Source organism: Melopsittacus undulatus, chromosome 2 (genome assembly GCF_012275295.1).
Source record: "Melopsittacus undulatus isolate bMelUnd1 chromosome 2, bMelUnd1.mat.Z, whole genome shotgun sequence".
Taxonomy (NCBI): domain Eukaryota; kingdom Metazoa; phylum Chordata; class Aves; order Psittaciformes; family Psittaculidae; genus Melopsittacus; species Melopsittacus undulatus.
Window position 1 is genome coordinate 59,967,233 of NC_047528.1, and position 22,049 is coordinate 59,989,281.

Consider the following 22,049-nt stretch of genomic DNA (forward strand, 5'->3'; position numbering starts at 1 on the left):
AAATACATTGCCCTTGAATTTTGAAACTGTAGCCTTAAGTTTTCTTTCAAAACATTTTAAGCATTTTTCTTAATAGTACTACTAGAAGATGAGAATGTTGATGTTTAATGTATGCAGCTCTTTTTACTGTTCATGCAATATTTACTATTAATAGTGTTATAAAACTATGATATATACAGCTATATAACATTGTTCAGTATATAAATTGCTGCCTGTATTCCACTTGATAACTGTGTCACTTTGTCTTTCAGAATGTCTGCTTCATTTTTCCTCAGTTTTTATATCAGTTCTTCTGTGGGTTTTCACAACAGGTTAGTTGCGTTTCCCCTTGCTGCCATATTTTCCTCTTTTTTTTGAGTCAATAGAGTTGACTATTTGACACTGTGCCTGTTCATCTGACAAAATTTCTAGGTTAGTTTACACATTGTCAAAAGAGCAGCATCTCTTTTAGTTCATGTAATTTTCAGTGGCAATTGCAGTTGTGTTTCAGAAATCAATCTTATGAAGTGTCATTAACGCAGTGTTATTTTCAAAGAATACAGGAAACCAAAATTTGGAGCTGCAGTGCAAAGTGAAATGTCTGTGGGAAATGTAGTCTTTCAGGTTTAAGCTTATTGAACATGGATAGAAGGAATGCTGAAAGATAAGTAATTGAACTAGTTGTTAATTTTTAGAATTCAGACTGAAAATGGAAGAATAAACTAGTCTTTTCTGGCATGTACAGATATACGTGACAAAATTCAGACAAATAGTGGCATTCAATTAGTTTAAAAGAAAAAAACCCGGCACAAAGAAAGATAGAGGAAAAGTAAACTGCTGCTCACCAGAAACATGCCATCATTTAGGGCAGGATCCAGTGTTCTAATTTCTAAATTTTTTATTTACTTTTCAACCCCTTGCTCTCATTGAATTTGGGGGGGGAAAAAAATCTATCTTTTCCTTCTGAATGATGGAGCAAAACCCAAAGGAATGAATTACCAGACTTAGACAAGAGGGTTGTTTTCAGGTTTAAATTGTACAAGAGGAGGATTTAATTGGGAGAAAATAGTATCGTTGCTTTAAATTTGTAGGGTGTCTTTACAGTCGAAACAATAGGAGAGACTGATACATGGACGAGACTATTAAATCAATCCTTTAGTTGACCTTTTGTCCTCCAGATGAATGGGGCACAAGTGCATAGTTTTATCTTGGCTGTTTTAGCTGTTCAAGCGTATTTGCCTCCATTCTGAAGGGATGCATTTTATTTTTTAAAAAAAGTTGACTCATTTCAGATCAAGTGCCATGCATTGGATTGTGTTTTAAAATTAAAAATAGCAGATTTAATTCTTTTCTATCTACAGACTTTATATGATACTGCGTATCTAACACTGTACAATATCAGCTTCACTTCCCTTCCTATCCTCTTTTATGGTCTAATGGAACAACATGTCAGTGCAGACACACTCAAGAGAGAGCCTTCACTATACAGGTAAAATTCATACATTATGCCCCAAAGTTGTTTGTTTAATTGTGAGATCTGCCTCTGTTATGATGGAAGTCCTCAAGATTTCTGTACCACAGAGTTGGAGTAGAACATCAGATAAAGTGCAGCAGAAAGGTTGAAGACAATATGTACAGTCTATAAACTATAACAGACACATGTATTTTAGTGCTCTCTTTTTCTTCTGGCTATGGGGAACAGGATTTTAGAAAGAGAAAGCATACCATTTCTTCCATATTCATGCTTTATTCTGAAAGAAAAGAGGATAGAGTGGTAGAGTGTCATACCATAGAATTCTACACAGTGTCCAACATTGTCCCCTGCATGTTGTTGACACGCTTCTGGGCACTGAAGTTGTGACTGGTTTAGATTCTTAGCCACTTGAAATATAGTTCTTGCCACGTAACTGCATGTGGCCACTTAAATTAGGAGCAATGCCCAGCTACAAAAGCAGTACATTTCAGATAGTGGCAGCAGAAGATAATCAAAGGAAAAACATTTTTTGAGAGAGATAATACTAGATGCTTAAAGGTTAATCAATTTAATCAATGCAGTTATAAGTTTTTAACTGTGAAATTGAAGAGGAATACAGGATGTTACTGTTGACCCCTTTTTATTTTCTCTTGTATATTTTAAATGTTTTCAGTCTAGAAACAGTCATTCAGAAGACCTTTCTGATTTTTGAAAGCTAGCGGAAGTTATTTGGTCAAGAACATTTCGGTTTTGTTGTTATAACAGTTTATTGCTGAGCTGTTTGGGCAATAGTGCAGTTGTTCTGGGTAGATGAGGTTATTGTTGGCCAAATACAGTTTTGTGCAGTTTACTGGTAATCTGCAGGGAGAACTGATTTCATGTGGTCATGAGACCACAGTCTTTAAAGTACTTGGGGTGAAAGTAGTTGTTGGTAGTAAATATGTCTGTAATTCATGATTTTCACTTAACTGTGTTCTGATTTACTCTGATGTGTTTTATGATATATGCCAAGTTGATATATACTTATTCTGTGTGCAGGAGGTAAGGTTGTAATATAAACATTTCGTTGTGATAAGAAAAGGCAGGCAAGTGGACAGTTCTATTGCTGCCCAATCCCTGTATTTTTTTATTGTGGGAAAATAGTCAGGAAATACCATTTGACCTGAAGCTTCAACTGAACTGCAACATCCTTGTTTTGCGTGTTTCACATAAAATGAATATTTCATTTTGTTACAATATTCTTTATAAAAGCACCCCATGGGAAATAAAGGAAAGTCTTCAGAGACCTCTAGTGTTTCCATTTAAAATCTACAGTGGATCATCACATGCACAGCAAGTACTGAAAAACAGAAACCTTCTGTAAAAAGATTGAAAAATAAATTGGAGAGCACAGGAGAATTTACCACACAATTGAAATAAGAAGAATTACAGGCAACAGTTAAAAGGTCTGAGAAAAATTAAAAATATTAAAGAGGAGAGATTCAGAAAGGATTTGGATGTGAAGTGGTTGGCACTTGTCATGTGGAAATATTGTGGGTTTACATGCAATTCTTAATTGGTTTTCCTTCAAAAAGCATTGAGTGACATCATTTGTTTGGGATTTTTGAACATGCTGATAATGAATGTGTATATCTTATTTTACACAGAGATGTGGCCAAGAATGCTTTGCTGCGCTGGCGTGCATTTATTTATTGGACATTCCTAGGAGTGTTTGATGCTGTGGTATTTTTCTTTGGTGCCTATTTATTGTATGACAACACAGTTGTGACCAGCAATGGACAGGTTAGTGTTGGGTTTGATCAGTCAATCAAAGGTAACATTTTTAATGTTGATGGTGTTATGAACATAAGATTTGTTTTCTTCAGTGTTTCCAGCACAGATAACTTTTATGAGTTATGGTGAGATAGATGGGTCATCTGTTTAGCAAAGTCTGAAGTATGCAATAGGATATGCTGTGTATCAGTAAATAGGCGTAGGACTATATACAACAGAGATATATATCATAAATTCCAACTATTCCTTCAGAATTCACATAGTAACTTTTAAGTTTTGTGCTTGACATGCATTTGCTGCATATCTTATTAACATATCAAAAGCTTGTAGAGTAGTTATAAATGATCATAAAAGAGATTAAATATAACAAGCTTTTTAATATTTCAATGATTTTTGACATATGGCAGCTTAAAATAATCTTTACTTGCTTTGCACTCGCGTGAATGCAAATTTTAAGAACTTTTGCATTTTATTTATTTTACCCATTGATATTTTGGTCTATTTTATTTGTGTGCTTTTTTTTCTTTTTGCTACTTGCTTCTCTTCCTATCCTCAGCTAATGACAACCAGCACTCACATGGTAAGACTATTGTGGATTTGTCATGATATCCATTTCATCTTTCACTGTTCTTTAATTAAACTGTTAAAGAGCAGTTAAATGTATCCTATAATTATTTTGAAATATCACTTAAATTTATAGATAGAAATGTTCTTTATTGCTACTTTATAAATACTTAGTTTCTATAGAGTATAATGTATATTGAGGTATATGAGGTATGGTAAAGAACCATAAACTTTAAAAAATAAGTAGGCTTTCTGCTTCCTTGCATTTTGTTATTTTGTTCTGTGTTTTTCTATGGCCTACATTTTGTTGCTGAGTCTGCTATGGAAAATTTATTACTGTTTATGCTATAAAGTGCTTAAATAGCTTTAGAAAAGACCTTCAAAGTGAAAGAAAATAAATTGTGCACAATTTTGTTGCCTGGATGTAATGTACATGTTTTCTAGAAATGCAATATTCAAATATCAGTGAAGTACTGTGAGGGTGGTGAGGCACTGGCACAGGTTCCCCAGAGAAGCTGTGGCTGCCCTATCCCTGGCAGTGCTCAAGGCCAGGTTGGATGGGACTTGGAGCAACCTGGTCTAGTGGAAACTGTCCCTGCCTGTGGCAGAGGGGTTGGAACTAGGTGGTCTTTAAGGTCTCTTCCAACCCTAACCTATGGTTCTATGAAACAAACTTCTAGTGTGAGAGAGAACACATATTATGAAGACCTTTTACAAGGACAGAGTGAATTTCCAGTAGGCATAACTGTACACTGGAGCACTTCTTTTCCTGGTACCATTATGTGCTATGTTAGGTATTCAAAATTCTGCATCAGCTTATATTTACAGTCCTGAAAACTAGACAGCTTATACCTATACATGATTCGTATTGCAAATATTCTGAGTTCCTTTTTGAATTTTATTATTCTCCTATAGCACACATTCAGTCAAATTCTTGGTAAAGCTCTAAAGCCAGACTAGTACCTAATTTGCAAATTATGAATGTTTATATTTACTGCTGGATACCCATGCTAATATTTGGTGATATAATGTGTTGTTTGAGATATTCTGACTCGAGTGTCACAGTAGACAAAAAAAAACCAATACTCAGCATACATGCTTATGTGTGTGTATAAAACTTAAGAGTTGCAATTTTAGGCTTTAAAATGTTAGTGTTCAGGAATAGCCAGAGATACATAGATGAGTTCATACATGCATGAATGCTAGTTGTTGATGGTTATTTCCAAGCATTTAAATTAGGCTCACATCTGGAAAAAGTCAATGAAAGATTTGAAAGGTTTATCGCAACAATATATTACTGTAGAGCAGGCCACAGGTTAAAGGGGCTGAAGGTACCACTAATACCATAAATGATATCAGATGGTTCAAGCTGAGTTCCAAATTGTTAAAATGGCTGCTGAAGCAAAAATTTTTAGTTCCCCTTTCCCTTCAGAAAGAAACTTAATTGTCATTGTGGCAAAATCAGTAAAAAGTGAAGTCAATGTTTAAATTGATCAATTTATATGAATGCCTGTGTCAGTCTGCATACCATCAAGTTTCTTCCAAACATACTCCCCTGTCAGGATGTTTCTCAGTATTCAGAAATTTGTTTGAAACTGATTTAATGCTATAGAATGATATTACTACAATAATGAAGATATGTAGTTTTAATCATTGAGATTTACTTCATAAATGCCTGTCTCAGTCATTTCCTAGTAAATAAACCTAAGATACCAAAGATTTATCTATATTAATTGTTATTAATTTGTGGTACTGCTTTGTGTGAATGCTGTTCCACTTTGAATATGACATCATTGTTGGTGTTATTAAAACATAAAGGTAGAGACCTGCTACATAAGGAAGGAAAGAAGGGACTATAGAAGTACTTGCAGATTGTAAATGTCATCTTAGTTTACCCATGTAATAAAATGTATTCCCCATGTGTGGGCTGTTTTTTCTTGATGTTTAGTGCAGAACAGATTAAATACAATTAAGCTGGGTTCAGAGATAGGTAGGAGAAACTAAGTTGAAAGGAATAACGGAGTGAAAAATACAAAACAGTAGGAAGGGAGAGAGTTAACTAGAATAATGAATTGGAACATGCAGGATCAACAAACACAGTCACAGGAGGAGGGGAAGAACTTGGATAGGCTGGGATCAGAGCATGGAAAAATATTTCATAAACTAGATGTTAACAGGCATACAAAAGAATGATTCACAGCCTGAAGACGAGTAGCATCTTGAGATATTCAATGCTGAAAATACATTATGAGTTTCTGTAACTCACATTATCCCATATTGCTCTGCTTGCATTTCTCTGTGCCAAATTAGCAGCCTTATGGAGCCTTGTGCCTTTGCTGTGACCTTATTTTTTAACTAAAAAGGTGGTTAGGTGAAGGGTTGATTGCAGCCCGATGCTTTCTGTCTAGCCTGACAAACAGAGGCAGAGGAAAGTTGTTTCAGGTTTTTTATTTAATCTAGCAGATTTTATTGGAAATACAGACTCATCTGTTCAGTGTGCAGAAAGCTAGACTGATACTAGGCTGTCTGAGAGATGCTAGGTATGACATGAGAGTATTGTAAAACTTAACTGCAAACAGTCGGTAGATGACCTAATTTGACGTTCCTGAACTAGATTCCTGTCCATGCAGTGATATTTTTTTTTAGGGCACATAAAATATTGTAGCAATGTCATAACCTATGAAATTATCACATTGCACATTAAAGTAAAAGGCCAAAATACTGAAGGTTTTCTGCATTTCATCCTATGTTCTCTACACTTGGTCGCACATTGTGTAATTTTAGAATAATGAAATGGATACTCAGAAAAAGGAATCTTTAAACCAGTCATATGTTTATTTTTTTAATTATTTTAAATATTTTAAAATTACTTTCCATTCCAAACTGGTTAGATTCTCAGCCTAGTTTCCTACAGATTTCTGCTTCATGGCTGGCTGTGGTCTCTATTTGGAAGTTTTCCTGCAGCAACACTTTTGTGTGATCACTTGCCCATATGGATCCACTGTCTTCTAATACTGGGCGAGCTCATACAGAATAATGTAGATGGGAAGGGACCCTGGAGGTGATCCAATTCAACTTTATGCTTTGGGCAGGACTAATTAAAATCAGGTTGCTCAAGGCATTGTCTAGTCTTTTTCAAGTTTTGAATATTCCTGAGGAGAGATTCCATAACCTTCCTGGGCAACCTCTTCCAGTGTTTGCCTTCATAAGGAAAAATGCCAATCTCCTAAATCCTAAGCAGAATTTTTCTTTTTGCTGAAGAGAGGTTTGTTTCACTTCTTCATCTCCATAGTTGTTCTTTAAACGTTTGTGAACAGCTACTAGGTTGTTCCTTAACCTCTACCAGACACAAGTCCTTCGGCCTTTTCACAGGAGAGCCATATACTGCTAACCACCTTGGCTACCTGCCAGTTGATCCCTTCCATTTATTTTTCACATCCCTCCTGAACTGAGGTGCCCAAACTGGACATGGTGTTCCAGGTTCAGTCTCACTATAGTCAAGTAGATAGGAATAATAACCTTTCTTCAGTGGTCATGTCCCTCCCAGTGCAGCTCAGTTTGCAGTTTTTCTTATGTATAGACCACAGTATAGTCTTGTATTCAACCTGGCATCCACTGTAACCCCACTATAACTTCCTTTTCAGCAGGGTCAGCCTGTCAGTTCCAATACATGGCATTACTCCTCTGTTGATGCAAAACTTTGTACTTTTTTTGTATGCTCCCATTTTGCCTTTTTGTCCATTGGGAAACATCCTGAGCACCCAACTAGGTAGTCTTCTGAAATTCCATATCTTCCTGCAGAAGGGAGCTCATAAGATCACAGCAGCTGTCTCTTTCAAAGTCATTCAGCTCTCTTGGGCACCCTTCTCTCTCAGGGGTGCAGTACCCTGAGTCAAAGCCTCTTCTCCTAAAATACACTGTCTGAACTCTGTTGCTTATTTTTGTAACATTTCTCTAGATCTTGAACCTGATTGTCTCTTAGCTGCTGCAGTCCAAGCCACCCTCTGTGACCATTTTCACAGACAATTCTTCCTTCCATCAGCATTAATGATAATTTCTGCCACTTGAAAAGCTGAAGTGTTTTTATTGCATTATGCAGGTATGGAGAAAATAAACCACAATTCAAAAGTGTTTAACCTTAAAACCTATGTAGAACATCTATATACTTACATGGCTTTAATGGTTAGCACATTCTTTTTGTTCTGTTACTCATCTGTATAACATGCTGTTGAACCTCCAAGAAATTCTGGGGTACCAAGGACAGAGAGAAGGGAGATCAGAGAAAAGGTTGTATCAAAGAAGGCTGATGAAATTACTCCAGTTCATTTGTAAACCTCAGTGATTTGTTAACTGTGCTACACTTGATTTTAATCAGGAAACGTAACTGAACTTCAGGTTAAGTGCACCAGTTGTGGGGTTTTTTCCCTGTCTGTAGGAAATCTTGAGGTGTGTACACATAAGAGCAAGAAACTAAAACATTTTGCACAGGATAAACACATAGGATTTCAGTGGTTTTGCCTAACTGTGAGTTCCTGATACAAAGCAATACATAGCTTCAGAAGGTTTATTTTAGACAATTCATGTAGTGGACAATATTACCTATAACTGCTTTGGACTATTTTTTATAGATGTTTGGAAACTGGACCTTTGGAACACTGGTGTTCACTGTGCTTGTATTCACGGTTACATTGAAGGTAAGGTATCCACTGACGTTTTCCTAAGGCTTGTTTTCTAATTGCTGCTGACTTATATCAGTTTTTCTCTATAACATACATTGTCATATTAGTTTAAATACAGATTTTACTATCAGTGCTTTCTTAACTGTGCTCAAAACTGAAAAAAAAATCTTTTAGCTGATTCTATGTAGAATCTTTTCCTTTTTTCAAATGGTGGCATTCTGTTTCATCTCCTGCTGCATATTCTGTTGCTTCTAGATAGTAACAGCACCATATGATCTCACTTGTTTTTTGACAGCTTGCACTAGATACACACTATTGGACGTGGATAAATCACTTCATGATCTGGGGATCACTGGTATTCTACGTTGTCTTTTCTCTGCTCTGGGGAGGAATTATTTGGTATGAACCCTAATATAAATTGCATTGCAAAAGTTGTGTCAGAAACATAAAAGTTCTTATGTATTTCACCTTTTTGTCCCAAACAGAATTAAATTTAGTACTTATATACTGCAGAGCTCCCAACAGCAGTCACATTTTAAGCACACCTGTAATGATAATTAGAGAATGCTCAGTTCTTCTTTCACTGAGTGTCTGCTAAATATTCTTAAAGAAAAATATAAGGATAGCAGATGTCAAAGCAGTCCAAGGGTTGGTTCATGGAGCTGAGGCAAAATCTCACTGAGTAGGTCATGTCTGTGCAGCTTGGTGCTAACCTTCTGGGCTTGTCTTGGAGGGAGCTATCTTTAGCAGTCTCAACTAGAGCCAGGGGGTAGTACTCATGCTGAAGTTGTGTGGATGACCAGGAGTCCTGTATTTGTGCTTACTATTTGCGCCCTTTTTTAGCAAAGTAGATTTACCATAGATATCTGAGCATCTACTTCTTCTATTGTTGGTCAGAAGCTTTTTAAGAATCAGTGTATGTCGCACATATAGACAGTTGAAAGTGTTGGGATTTTTGGTGTGTGTGTGTTTTTGCAAGGGAGAGGCATCATTGGAGGGAGGACAGATCATGGTATTTCCTGCAGCCTGGAGGACAAGAGGAAGATAGTTACCTCTTTTAGATCGCTTTTTGAGAAAACAGGGATGAATGAACACCTGCAGACTGGGAAGCTGAAGTATTTAATCAGTGTCGTAGTTCTTACATTTAACATGGCCAGTCTTTGTGTACTGAAATGTAATATCTATTTAATCTTTTTCGTACTAGGCCTTTTCTCAATTATCAGAGGATGTATTACGTGTTCATGCAAATGCTGTCTAGTGGTCCTGCGTGGCTGGGTATAATTCTGCTCATAACTGTCAGCCTTCTTCCAGATGTTCTCAAGAAGGTCTTATGCAGACAGTTGTGGCCTACAGCAACAGAAAGAATCCAGGTAAAAATATTTTTCATTGTGAAGTTAGTTTTCTGTATCACAAGTCTCTAATTTAGTCCTAGTTCAAGGTTAGAGACAAGCTTAGAGCAGAGTTTCCCATCTGTGGTATGTACTACCGGTTCCACACCATCCACTCCTAAGTGATATGGTGAAAGTCACTGCCTGCTACTTCCACAGTGGTATTTACCTGAATCCCAGGGCAGTCCATGTGCCTCTGTACCAGCAACCACAGGGAAATAGCTGATGCAGATGGAGGGAGACAAGTAAATGGTTCAGCACTATTATTATTGTACGCATCTAGAATTTATACACTTAAAAGTGATGAGTATATAGAAAATTGGTAAGGAATATGTAGTAAACTCATGGCAACATTCATATTGCATGATCTGTGCATACTTTTGTAGCAAATTATTTTATACTTACACTATGCCTGATAAAACTACACATGTATTAAAACTTACTCATATTTGTTAAGATTTTTTCCTCTTTTATATTTCAACTTACACCTTACCTCTTCTGATACATTATATCTACATAAATGTGCCTTGCTGTGCCAGTGGAAAGAATATTTTAAAATCTCTTGCCTCCTTTCTTCTGATCAGCCCAAAAGGAGGAATTCCTGTGCAAATACAGGCCTGCTCTGCTGAGGCTAAAAAGGAAGCCATGTTCTGTGGGAAGCATGGTACTATGCTGGCTTCATCCAACCAAATGCAATAAAATGTGTTACCTGTATTTTTGACCCCAGCAAACTTTCATACATTATATATGTTTAGAAGGTGAAGGACGGTATAGGTGTTGAACCTAAAACTTAATGTTACTTCCCTTGTCCTTTTCAGCCCATCAGTTGCAGCTTGTAAGTTAAAATAATGAGCAACTCTGTCTGTAGGGATTAGTTAGGATTTTGGTGTTTATTTGCAAAGATACTTTGTATTAAGAGGAAAGGAATAAAGGAACTTTACTTCCAAGGAAAGTAAAATTTTCCCTTTGGCAAAGGTAAAAAATTCTTCTCTTGTATCTGCAAAGTAAAACCCCTTGCCATTGCTCTGTATTACTTGAATGCACAGCTATGAAAATGCCACACTTTAAGGAAGACGGGAAGGAATAAATAGCAGAAAAGCATTCACAGCATTTAGTGGTTTTCTATTTTGCCATATATTTTGTTTTCTTTGCCATGTATGTTATTTGTGGAAAAAGTTGATCTTAGTATAAGTTCTGCATGCTAAAAAGTGTAAGGAGAGAAAATGAGAATGGGTTAATATGAAGAAACAAGCTAGCAAACAAAAGTCCAAGCAAAGGTATTACAGCATTTCTTAACAGATATTGTATATTAATGCTGGAAAATGAATTGATTGTAAAGCAGACTTTGGGCTTAACACTGGCAGTATTCATTTTTTAATATTTAGTAGAAAATCAATGACTTTTAACCAGATATATCCCTTGTGTTTCTTCTTCTCTCTCTGTTTCTTTCTGTTTTCCAATCTGCTTTGTCTAAATAACTGCTACCTTGCTTTAAACATAAATGATGTGCACGGTTACTTCCTACAATCTCCTGGGAAAATCAGACTAAGCATCAGTGCCTTTCTGTTGAGCAGTCCACCATCTTTATGCTTTCTCAGACTTCAAGCAGTCTAAGTTTCTAATGGAACAAAAGGTGACCTTTTTCTGCCTTTCTGCATGCTTGGCCATTTCATTCAAAGGAAAGTGAAAAGTTTATCATCAGAAGTTATTTACCATACTCATCTCCATTTCTGACTCACATCAGCTATATTTTGAAAAAGCATACTTTTTAGTATAGTTGTTTTCTTCTTCTGTTTATTTCAAAGACTCTATGAATCATTGTCACAATCTGTCACCATCATCTTTGTCACTGTATTTTACATAATATTTGTGCCTCAAGAATCTAGAATTCTTAGCTCCCCATTTTAATCATTGGTCTGTCTGTACGTGAATGCATGTCACATTTGCACTGTGCCTTAGTACATGGAATAGTTGCCACACAAAGAAGTGATAATTCTGATTATGCTGATGTTACTAACATCACACAGAAAATGTGGTACTAGAAGCCATTTCAGCCATCTTTGGACTATATTAATATATCTACTGTGCTGTGATAAAAGGAAATGCAACTTTTTTATTAATAAATTATGTCCAGCATGTATTTAATTTTATGAAATTTTGTACTTTTTCTAGAAAGAAAGCAGCTCAAGATTCAGAAGTATGTGACAATTAATATAACATAAAAGTAGAAGATATGCTAGTAAACGTTGGCTTCTCTCTGGTCTGCAAGAAAATTAGTTTTTGCTTAATGCTAGGAGAGTGATAGTTTCCATTGCAGATTTCATATCTTTTTTTTTTTGAACTGGTTAAGATAAAATAGACATTTCCTCCTTCTTTCCCCCTTTAAAAATGCATAGCCAATAAAAGTGACTGTAATTATGTAAGTCATGGGGAAAGTTCACAAAGATTTTTCACTATTGAAAATTCTGCCTAAAATTGGCTTTTAAGTGCCTTCAGATTGGTTTGAATTGAGTTTTTAAGTAATTCATATGCTTCTAAGTTTTTCTTCTTTTTTGACTACTTCAGTGTGTGGTGGGTAATAGATAGTTAACCATTGTTATCATTCAGAGAGTTTTAAACACTCCAGTTACAGTTCTAGGTTTTTTGAGAGAGCTTTTCAGTTATATGTATATGTATACACAGACACAAAGACATGTAAGTGTGTGTGTGCATGTACATATAGGTACATACAGGTATACGTGTATATATGTATGTGCATGTATATTTCTATATATATATACACACACATGTATGAACTGTTGTATTTCTTGGACTAAAACATTAATTCTGCAAAAGCTTTGGAGGAATTTGTTGCCTTTTGGTAATTCTGGTCAAAATCTGCTCATTTCTAATACATGTAGTCCCAGCGACTCTTTGGCTCAATGAAGCAAGCTGAATTTTGTGCTTTAACTGGAAACTCTGCAGCTGTGAGGTTTCTTTCAGCCTTTACTTTTAAAAAGCAATAGGGTGTTCTTTAATATATCCAATCTATATTAACTGATTATATTTCCTTTTTTTATTCTTCTTTCATTAATAGAAGCAGCTCAGCAGCTCTGTTAAGGAAAATATAAATTCACTTTAAATTTTCCTCTTTTTATAATTGTCACATCAACTGACAGTGTTTCAGCAATCCCAAATATTTTGTAGCTACAATACCAGGTGCTTTGATTCTGAGCTGTAAATAACTTCTGTGCTTTCATCCCTTTTTAAGAAATATTTTTCTTTTTCTCTTTGCTTCTCACTGATTGTTTTTTCACTTCCCTTTCACTTCAGCCACAAGATCTGCCCATTAGCCTCCTTATGAGATCTCTACTCTTTGCTGCACTTCGGGAAACCCGAAGTGGTCCTTTTGCCTGGGGAAGCCTCTCTGGGGATTCATTGTTCTTCTGTTTCTCTTAGAAAACTGGTCACCAGCAAACTGTTGCCTTTGTCATGTGTCAGGCTCCTCTTCTATTGAAAACAAAGAAATAGATCTTGCTGTTGCAATATTTGAATAATATGGCAGAGGGTAGCTTGGTAACTCCCTGCCCTCTCCCCATGGTGAAATGACAAAGCTGTCAGTCAGCCTTCAATAGCACTGGCCCCATCACCTCCCCAACCAGTTGTACTGGGGAGTAGCAAAGGTGGACATCTGGTCCTTAATTTGTAATCTGCTTGGTTTAGGACAAGGGATAATGGATTAAAACTTAAACAGGAGAAGTTTAGATTGGATATAAGGAAAAAGTTCTTTACTGTTAGGGTAGTGAGGTACTGGAATGAGTTGCCCAGGGAAGCTGTGAATGCTCCATCCCTGGCGGTGTTCAAGGCCAGGTTAGACAGAGCCTTGGGTGATATGGTTTAGTATGAGGTGTCCCTGCCCATGGGAGGGGGGTTGGAGCTAGATGATCTTAAGGTCCTTTCCAACCCTAACTGTTCTATGATTTTATATCACAAGGACAGGTTATTTTCAAAGAGGCGGGACAGCCCATGGTACTTAGTCATGGTACAGTTAAGTGCTTTTGATAGTAATTAAGTATTTTTAACAGAGTTTGAAATGAACTAGAAACATCTTCAGAGGGGCTCAAATGGTAACCTCAGCATCAAGAATCAGAAACCTTGTTTTACACAAGATAACCTTGCAATTTTAGATGTCAGAAAATCCATCACTTCTACAGGACTTTGCTAAAACAGTAACATTTGTACCAAATGGTACAGTTCATTCACATTTCTCTCTTGTATTCAGCAAGAGTCTCACTGTTTTTCCTCATCCTTGCAGAAGAGTATGAGACATAAAACAGCCCTAAATGCACTGGCGAACAGCGATGGGCCACTTCTTGAAGGAAATCTTTCAGCTTCCGAGCCATAATTAGATCAAAACTAGGTAACAGTACTGTACGTGTTGCCAGTTTGGATTAATTTCTATTGGTGAACTGTGCTATTTACAAAACAATTGTTTCCTCCAGAGTTTTTGATGTACTTTATCAATATTGACACAAAATTGTTATGTTTTACTTGGAAAGCATGGTTTTTGCAAGAGATGTTCCATGCCACAGGTAAGATCTTTTTGTCAGAAACTTACTTGTGTAAGGAAAAGCAGCGAATCAGTATACCCATATTAAAGTCTTACAAATACCTTATGTGTATAGGTGTTGTGTGACATCTCTTATATAAGAACTGTGGTCGTCATTGCAGACAGTAGTCACATTACACTATCGTGTAGAATACATAGAGTCAGAAATCTCATACACAAGCAGTTTTTCCATCATCTTTTGTGCTTTTGAATACATATATAGACCAAATACAGACATTAAAAGAGGAAAATAACCATGCAAAAGGAAGTGATTTGTGAACAGGACTTTGGCTCAGTTACAGAGACTGAGGCTCTATATAGAGCAGTGTATCGTTGCGTCACTGCCTCGGATCAAGAGAGAAGGGTGGTCGTCTTACCAAATACTTGAGACACCAGCACAAGTAATAAGCTCCTAAATACTCCAAATATTAGGGCAGCAGAATGAAGTTCTCTGCTGTACCTCATCTCCTTGCCACACCATTGATTACCCCAGTGGATATAGGTAAGAAGGTACACTTTTTTATGCAAATACATTCCTACTTGGATGCCGTATTTGCCCCAGTTACTTCATGCTCTCCTGATCCCTGAAACAGTGCACAAGGAATGAAGTGAAGATATAAAGTTCCAGTATTTGGAGAAGACAGATGCAGTGTAATGTGCTGGTGTGGACTGTGATGTTTCACAGTAGTTGAGGGGTGCTTTTGATTTACTTTTAATGACTGCTAGACAAATAGTGGTAGAAGACCCCATCTTTCTTGAGCAGCTTCAGGTACAGCAGATTGAAAGTGCTTGTCTTGCAGCTATGTGTAGAAAAAAACATTATTTTATTTGTAGAAATACACATTGTAACTAAAATGCCTCGCTTTCTAGCTGAAAGAATACGAAAAATAGTACCCATACAGTGTATGAATACTCCTTCCAGCATTTCCAAAACAAAGTCTGCTAATCTGCTACCTCATTATCTACATTTTTCTGTATTGATGGCATTTGGTCTATTTGTGTGTTTAAAAGAACCCAGGCCTTACTGTTAGTGAGCAGTGTAGTATAGTTTACTGACTTTTCCAAGAGTACCTGTTGTAAGAGAGTTTTCTGATTGCTCTTGGCTATGCAAAAGTATTGTTTCAAGCTTGCGATTGGTTTTAAAAGTGTAATATTAAATCTCAGCCAAACTTCTCTAAGCTCCATCATTAACATTTTCTTTGTGATTTTGTTCCTTTTGCTCCTGTGTTGCTGTTAACAGGAAAGGAGGAAGGGGATGATCAAGAATAGAGGATTAACTGGCTTACATAGCATTTATGGAGAGAGTGATTGATAACACTGACTTAAATGATTCTATGGTTCTATGAAATCATGCTTATAATGCATTTATAGCTTAAATACCATCACATAAGCTCCGTGCCTCTATACCTGGAAACTTTGTGCATTCAGTGTGAAGTGTTAGATAAACTCACTGGGGGAAGTGCTGTGCTAATTTTCTTTTAGTTCGTGCATGTGTTCTAGGATGTCATCATGCAGCTGTGGTGGTACTGTAATCCCAAGTATTTCCTGGCTGATTCTGCCAGAGTGTGGAGTGATTATGTGGTACCGATAAATTTTAATGGACAATTAGGCCAAGATAGCATAAATTGGCTGTATAGATGCTACACGTAACCGAAGCAAGTCCAAAATCAGACACTGCTTAGAAGTACAAAGCAAGTGCATTAAACCTCTTGAACTTTTATCTATTGACACTAACTGATTGTAAAGAATTCCATCTCTTTGGAAGTACAGGGTAAAGTACTTGAATCTGTTCTGTCTTAAAATTCCCTGTAAGAAGTCCTGACTAATGATATTCAGAGATAAAAAAAGATATACTAGGAGAGATTGTGAAGTGAAATATAAACCTGATTTAAAACAATTCAACTTGGAAGCAATCCTCTGTCTTCAACTGTTCTCTAAAGAGCCCATTATCAGGTTTAGAGATTATGTGCACAATTACACCTGCTTCTGTAGGTCTTAATATAAAACTAATCATATTGAAAATGGTTGGTTGCTCAACAGCATGAGGGGTTATAGCTTTACATGAAGCAAATAGCCACAGTGGCGATTTAGTGAAAGGCGTTATTATACCAAGGGTACAGTGGCCCTAAGAAAGAACAAAATTGTAGACTTTTAGCTCCAAAATCTTTACTGTGTATGTTTTTTTTCCCTTCAACAGGATGCATCGAGACACTGTCAGGAGCACATCTCAGAGTTCACACCTCTTGCCTGTCTGAAAAGCCCAAGATACAGGAGCAGTGACTGCAGCAGTGCCCCAGCAAGAAGGTCTAATTCTCATTCTAAAAAAATGATGTTTACGCACTGGAGAGGCATTGATTATTCAGTTCTTCCATCTGTCTTTGGCTATTCAAATAGGCATTGCCGTCGCAGTGCAGGCTACCGCTACAGTGGGTCAGGTTTGGAAACATCCGTATGACAGAACACCAAGTCAAGCCTTTAAAAACTATTTATTTCTTTTTTTCAGGAAACAAACATGTCACAAATATATTAAACTATACGTGGCTTTGCCATCTGAGGTAGTGTTCAGACAAACAGGATCAAGAGCTAGAAGTATGAACCCTTCCAGGCTAATAGGCCTCTTTTTATGTTTTGAACTACTGGAGCAATGAACAATCTGCACAGTCTGGTACTGTGAGACTGGTAGCACTAAAAATTCTCTTCATCCTGTGTCAAGAATTTTGTGCATTTACTGCTTCTGTCATCTTTAGTCATTTTCTTTGTCACTTGAAGTGTATAGTTTCAGTCAGTGACCTACATTTTCAGTTCAACAGGTTTAATTTTCAGCCAGAAACAATGACCTCAGTTATCTGCAATGAAAGTCTCCTAAATCATATTTAACAAGTACTGTTTCTGATTTTCCTCTGTCCTTTTTCTTTCTTTGCTCTTTCTGTAGAACAAACTGGTGTTTCCTCTGTGCAAATCTGCTTTCAAGAAACACTCTCTAATGCTCACTCCTTGTAAGTGGCCAAATCAGGGCTATGTCTGGTTTTCAGTTAGCTTTACCCCGTAGAAAGATAGGAGAAACAATCCTTGTGTGGATTATGTACATGAGCTATGGAGTCAAGTTGGCTGTTAGGTAGGTAAATATCAATGTTAGTATCTACTTAAAACCTGAACATAAGCATTTGGCCTAAAATGTCTTTCCAGATTTGTCAGAGGTGCAGATTACCCAGCATTCCCACTTCATCTGCCTGTAATTATAAAATAGGCATAGCCAACAGCATTATATATTAAACCCTTTTTGACACATTTATTTCTTTAAAGGAAGAAAAGGGTTTTTTTCCACGTGATTCTTACTATCTGGAGTCATCCTCTTAATTCTGATGTAAGTTTTTGTGCGTGTATGGTTAAATACTGGCTAATCAGCTTGGTTAGATGTATTACAAAGCACACAACTGTTAACTTTTGCAGGCAAACCACAAGGTGGCACACGGCTGTTTACGAACAGTTGAACCATAGTTGTGATATAGGAACTCGTTTGACTGCAAGGATTCTTTCTAAGTGACTTTAAGAATGACAGCCAACTTGCACTTCTCTTTTCTCTGCTACATTTATGTTACCTGGCACTAATTCAACTGTTAGCTGTGTCCTTGTCTCTTTTCGTTAGTCCAGTGTTTTATTTTGGGGTGCAAAAATATCTGAAGGAGTAATCTGATTTCAGTCAATTTCAGCCTGGTGGTTAGGACTGGTTCATGACTATAGTCATTATTAGATACCTCCGGGAGGACATTAGCTAGAAATATTTGAAGTCAGAGCTTCAGCCTTTATTGGAAGACCTGGCCAAGACGTTGTTAGTTGTATTTTGAATGGACCAGGGAGGCAGAGAAAAATTTTCCCTTTTGTGTTCTAAAAAAGAAAACCCAAAACACCACACCAAATGGTTTACTTATAAATTTACTTTTCGATAAAAGAAAAAGCAACTTACTAGGAAATGCTGTTCACAATATTCTGGGCGATTTTCACATTGAACAGTGAAATATTATTAAAATGGCCTGAGACAAGCAGAGATTGTAGAGTTGAGTCGTGAAATTTTCTGTATACCAAAGAGAAGAGAATTTTAAGATGTGTAACGGGGAGCACCACAGCTGAAGGTATTTTACCATTTAACATGTAGCACTTTTAAGTTTCAAAGAATGTCCTCACAGTAGTATCACTTTGAAATACATACGTGTGTGGGTGCGGGTGTGTGTACATGTACTTGCCATTGCAGACTTGAATGTGGGTGAGAACCGTCCCCTACATAAAACACTGGTGTATATATTTTTAAAGAGTTAATATGGCTATAAATTTTATACCAGTAGCAGTGACAAATTTCTTGTGTGTAGTTAACAAATTATTTGTAATGTATTTTTTAGAAATCTTAAAATTGCCTTTGCACTGAAATATTTTTCATACTGTAGCTATTTATAAATCTGTTTTACGCATACATTTGTTAACACACCATTTCTATTTTTTTTGAAGTATATGTTTTGAAGGCTTTTTTTATATCTATGAGTTTTTGGCCACTTCGATTTAGCTTAGCATGGAGTTGTGGCTGAATGTTAAAATACTAATGAATGTCATACCATAAATGCAGGTCTGCTGCTCTGCCAGTCTCACCCAAGCTATTGATGTTCTGTTGGGGTTTGCAATAGTGGGGAGGAAAGCGCTGTACTTCCAGCGCTGTGCTATTACTGCTGGCTTTTTTACTCTCTGAAGCCTCCTGCTTTTTTACTTATCTGAGTTCCATCTTTTAGCCTTAAATGAGATTTTTTGCTTGATGTTTTTGAAAATGCTGCATTCCTGTTCTGCCTGCTAACAAAGCAGTTCATTGCAAACTTCATGTAGCCCTGCACTTCAAAACCACTGACATTAGTCAGGCTGAAACACATCTATAAGTGCTTAGGAAATTTCAGTTAAGCATGTCATTTTTGGGAGGAGAAAAAATGCTTGAATTTAAGTGGAAGTTTCTGCTTTGATTAGCAATACTTTTACCTTGAAAAGTTGGTACAGTTTGCTTGTTAAAGTAGACTGTTCAGTGAAAAAAAAAAACGCATGCAACATTGACTGGGTTTCACTTAATGTGCTTTTGCTTCAGTCCTTTTTACTATTGCCACACAAACAGAGTCCACTGCAGCAGCAGGTGTTACCTGGGAGTTCCGTTGTAAATGGATCAGATGATACAAAGATGAAAAAATAGAAGTTAGGTCAAACTGTGCTAGAATGTTTTGTTATGGCTGAGACCCTGAAAAGGGACAGATTTTTATGTATTCAAATTAATTAAAAAATTAAAGGGGAAAAGTATAAAAACCTATATAACTTCCTAACTTGCCTTGTTTAAACTGTTGCAGCTTTAACAGCATAGTGTCTCCATAACTGCTTCTGTAAATGTCTTGAAGCTGGTAAGCGCTAACCAAATGTACTTGACGACTTAGTATTTCAAGCTTTTCAGCCACTGAAGTTCATATATTCCTACAGTGGCTTGTGGCAAAAGACCTTTTTTGTTTTACCATGAATGATAATTGTTTATTCAGCCACTTAATGTAAAAGCTTCCAGTTTACTTTCTTGCTTGCATTAGCCTGTTTGTCTTGACCCAACTGGCTTGCAAATGTGAAAGGAAACAAAAAATCTGTTAGTGGAGCAACTGCACTACTTTTCCTTTGGAAGCCAGTGGGATCATTGTGCTCATGCTACTGTCTGATAAAAAAAGCTTTAATGGAAATTTGTGAAAGTATTATGAAAGTGAAAAGTATGTGATTCTACTTTGCAGACTAATCTAAAAATCCATTTATAGAGCTTTAATTTTTTACCTTCTGAAAATTTACGGAGTTTTAACCTGTGTTGTCTCCAACACACATTCTGTGTTGTGTACACTCTGCATTTTAGATGTCCTTTCATGACCTAATGTAAAGTAGAATCTGCGGAAGCTGCTGTACGGGAGCTGGAGGGTAGTTCTCTGTGCATTAAACATTACATATGTCTGTAGTCGCCAGCACCAAATACTGACACTTATTTTTAATTATACAATTATAGGTGCATTTATTTGAAAATAAATCAGTCTTCAAATCAAATGTTTAGGTTATCCTGTACCACTTGGTTTATTTGATTTGAAGAGTCAGTGTGTGAAGACATTACTGTAAAGTTTCTTTTCAGTGCTATTTTTAACATTTATTTCTGTAGATAACCAAATATAACTTGTTTATACTCAGTCACATTTTGGATCCTTATGTAGAATATATGAGCAGGAGATATGAATCTGCTTGCAATAAATACAAACTTTCAAGACTGGTTTAAGTTTGCTCTTGAGTAATTAAAATCTAGTATAAATATGAGATTATTTCATATTAGTCTGTAATAAAATGTAAGTACATAACAGAAAATGGAATGAGTGTTTGATTCTGTTACTGACTATGCTTGCAGTCACATTTATTATCAGAGAATGTATGTAGTGATCTGATAAAACAAGCTAACAGGAAGGGAAATTTTGAGAAAGCTGGAACGTGAGCAGTGCAGGGGGTTATGGCAAAGGAATTGGTGCGAGTCCGGGAGAGCTTTGTTCCTCCTGCACAGACTGGGTAAGTACAAAAGTTATTTCCACACTAAACCTGTGAGCTACACATAGGAAGATCTGTGTTTCCTAATGGTCTGCTGTGCAGGGAACCCAGAGCTGTCTTTGCTTTGTGCTTTGCCATCTGAATTGGTAACGGTGCTCACAGGCTCTTACAGAAGACGATGAGTGCACAGAAATGCCATCACTTACTTTCATCTGGTATTACAGTACTGTGGGATTTTCAGTTGTGTGAAAACCATTACAGACCTCACCGTGCACTGACACGGTCAGGCTGAAGGTACCCTCAGCAGCCTCTACAAAGCCACTCAGAGCGGTAGGTGCCTTCCACTTTGAGGCTCTGTAGAATCCTTAGGCACTTTGTATGTTGATTTCGCACTTCCTGTAATGAAGATTTCAGAGGAATGGGTTGGTATGTATTATGAACTGTTTTATCCAGACAATAGAAGCATACCGGACCCATCTCCCTTTTGTACATCAAGAAATCTTGTGTTTGTACTGAGTGAGCTTCAGGAGAAGATAGTTTGAGGGGAAAAGGTAAATATGGAAGATGTTTTTCTTTTTGTTCATGCAATGAACAAAAAAATGTATAAATTACGGTTAGATAGAAATATTGAAACTGTTTTTGAAAAGAAAATGTGATGATGCATCTGGATTTCAGGAAGAACACAGTAGTAAGAGGAACAGATGACTTTATAAGTAGACAACTATTTTATGTACAAATATGTTTGTTTAAAGAAAAAAAGGATAGCAAGTCAGTGATTTCTGAAGTCTTCTAAATTGAATACCTTGTGTTTTTCTTCAGCTCTTTAAATTATGCTCTTTTAGTAAGTTATGTTTGTAAAAATAATGTAAAACTTTTTTACGTTACATACATTTATTAAGACCCCATTTTTTCCTGCACTATGTGCAATACTGCTGTATAAAATCTTTTCTGAAAGTTATTTCTATATGAAGTGAGATAGGTTGGGAAGTTTCTTGGTTTTGTTTTCTGCGTATCCCAATTACCTCAGGTGA

The 22,049-nt window shown here is 36.6% G+C and overlaps 1 protein-coding gene across 1 annotated transcript in view; it reads left to right on the forward strand.

Annotated features, from left to right (window-relative positions):
• ATP11A (ATPase phospholipid transporting 11A) overlaps window positions 1-20,844 on the forward strand; it is a 117,548-nt gene extending 96,704 nt beyond the window's left edge. The window contains exons 23-29 of the mRNA XM_031046127.2: window positions 252-311; window positions 1,341-1,468; window positions 3,100-3,235; window positions 8,419-8,484; window positions 8,765-8,868; window positions 9,674-9,839; window positions 16,643-20,844. Coding sequence (XP_030901987.1) covers window positions 252-311; window positions 1,341-1,468; window positions 3,100-3,235; window positions 8,419-8,484; window positions 8,765-8,868; window positions 9,674-9,839; window positions 16,643-16,900 — 918 coding nt within the window. The 3' untranslated portion in view covers window positions 16,901-20,844. The remainder of the gene's footprint in view (window positions 1-251; window positions 312-1,340; window positions 1,469-3,099; window positions 3,236-8,418; window positions 8,485-8,764; window positions 8,869-9,673; window positions 9,840-16,642) is intronic.
• The last annotated feature ends 1,205 nt before the right edge of the window (window positions 20,845-22,049 follow it).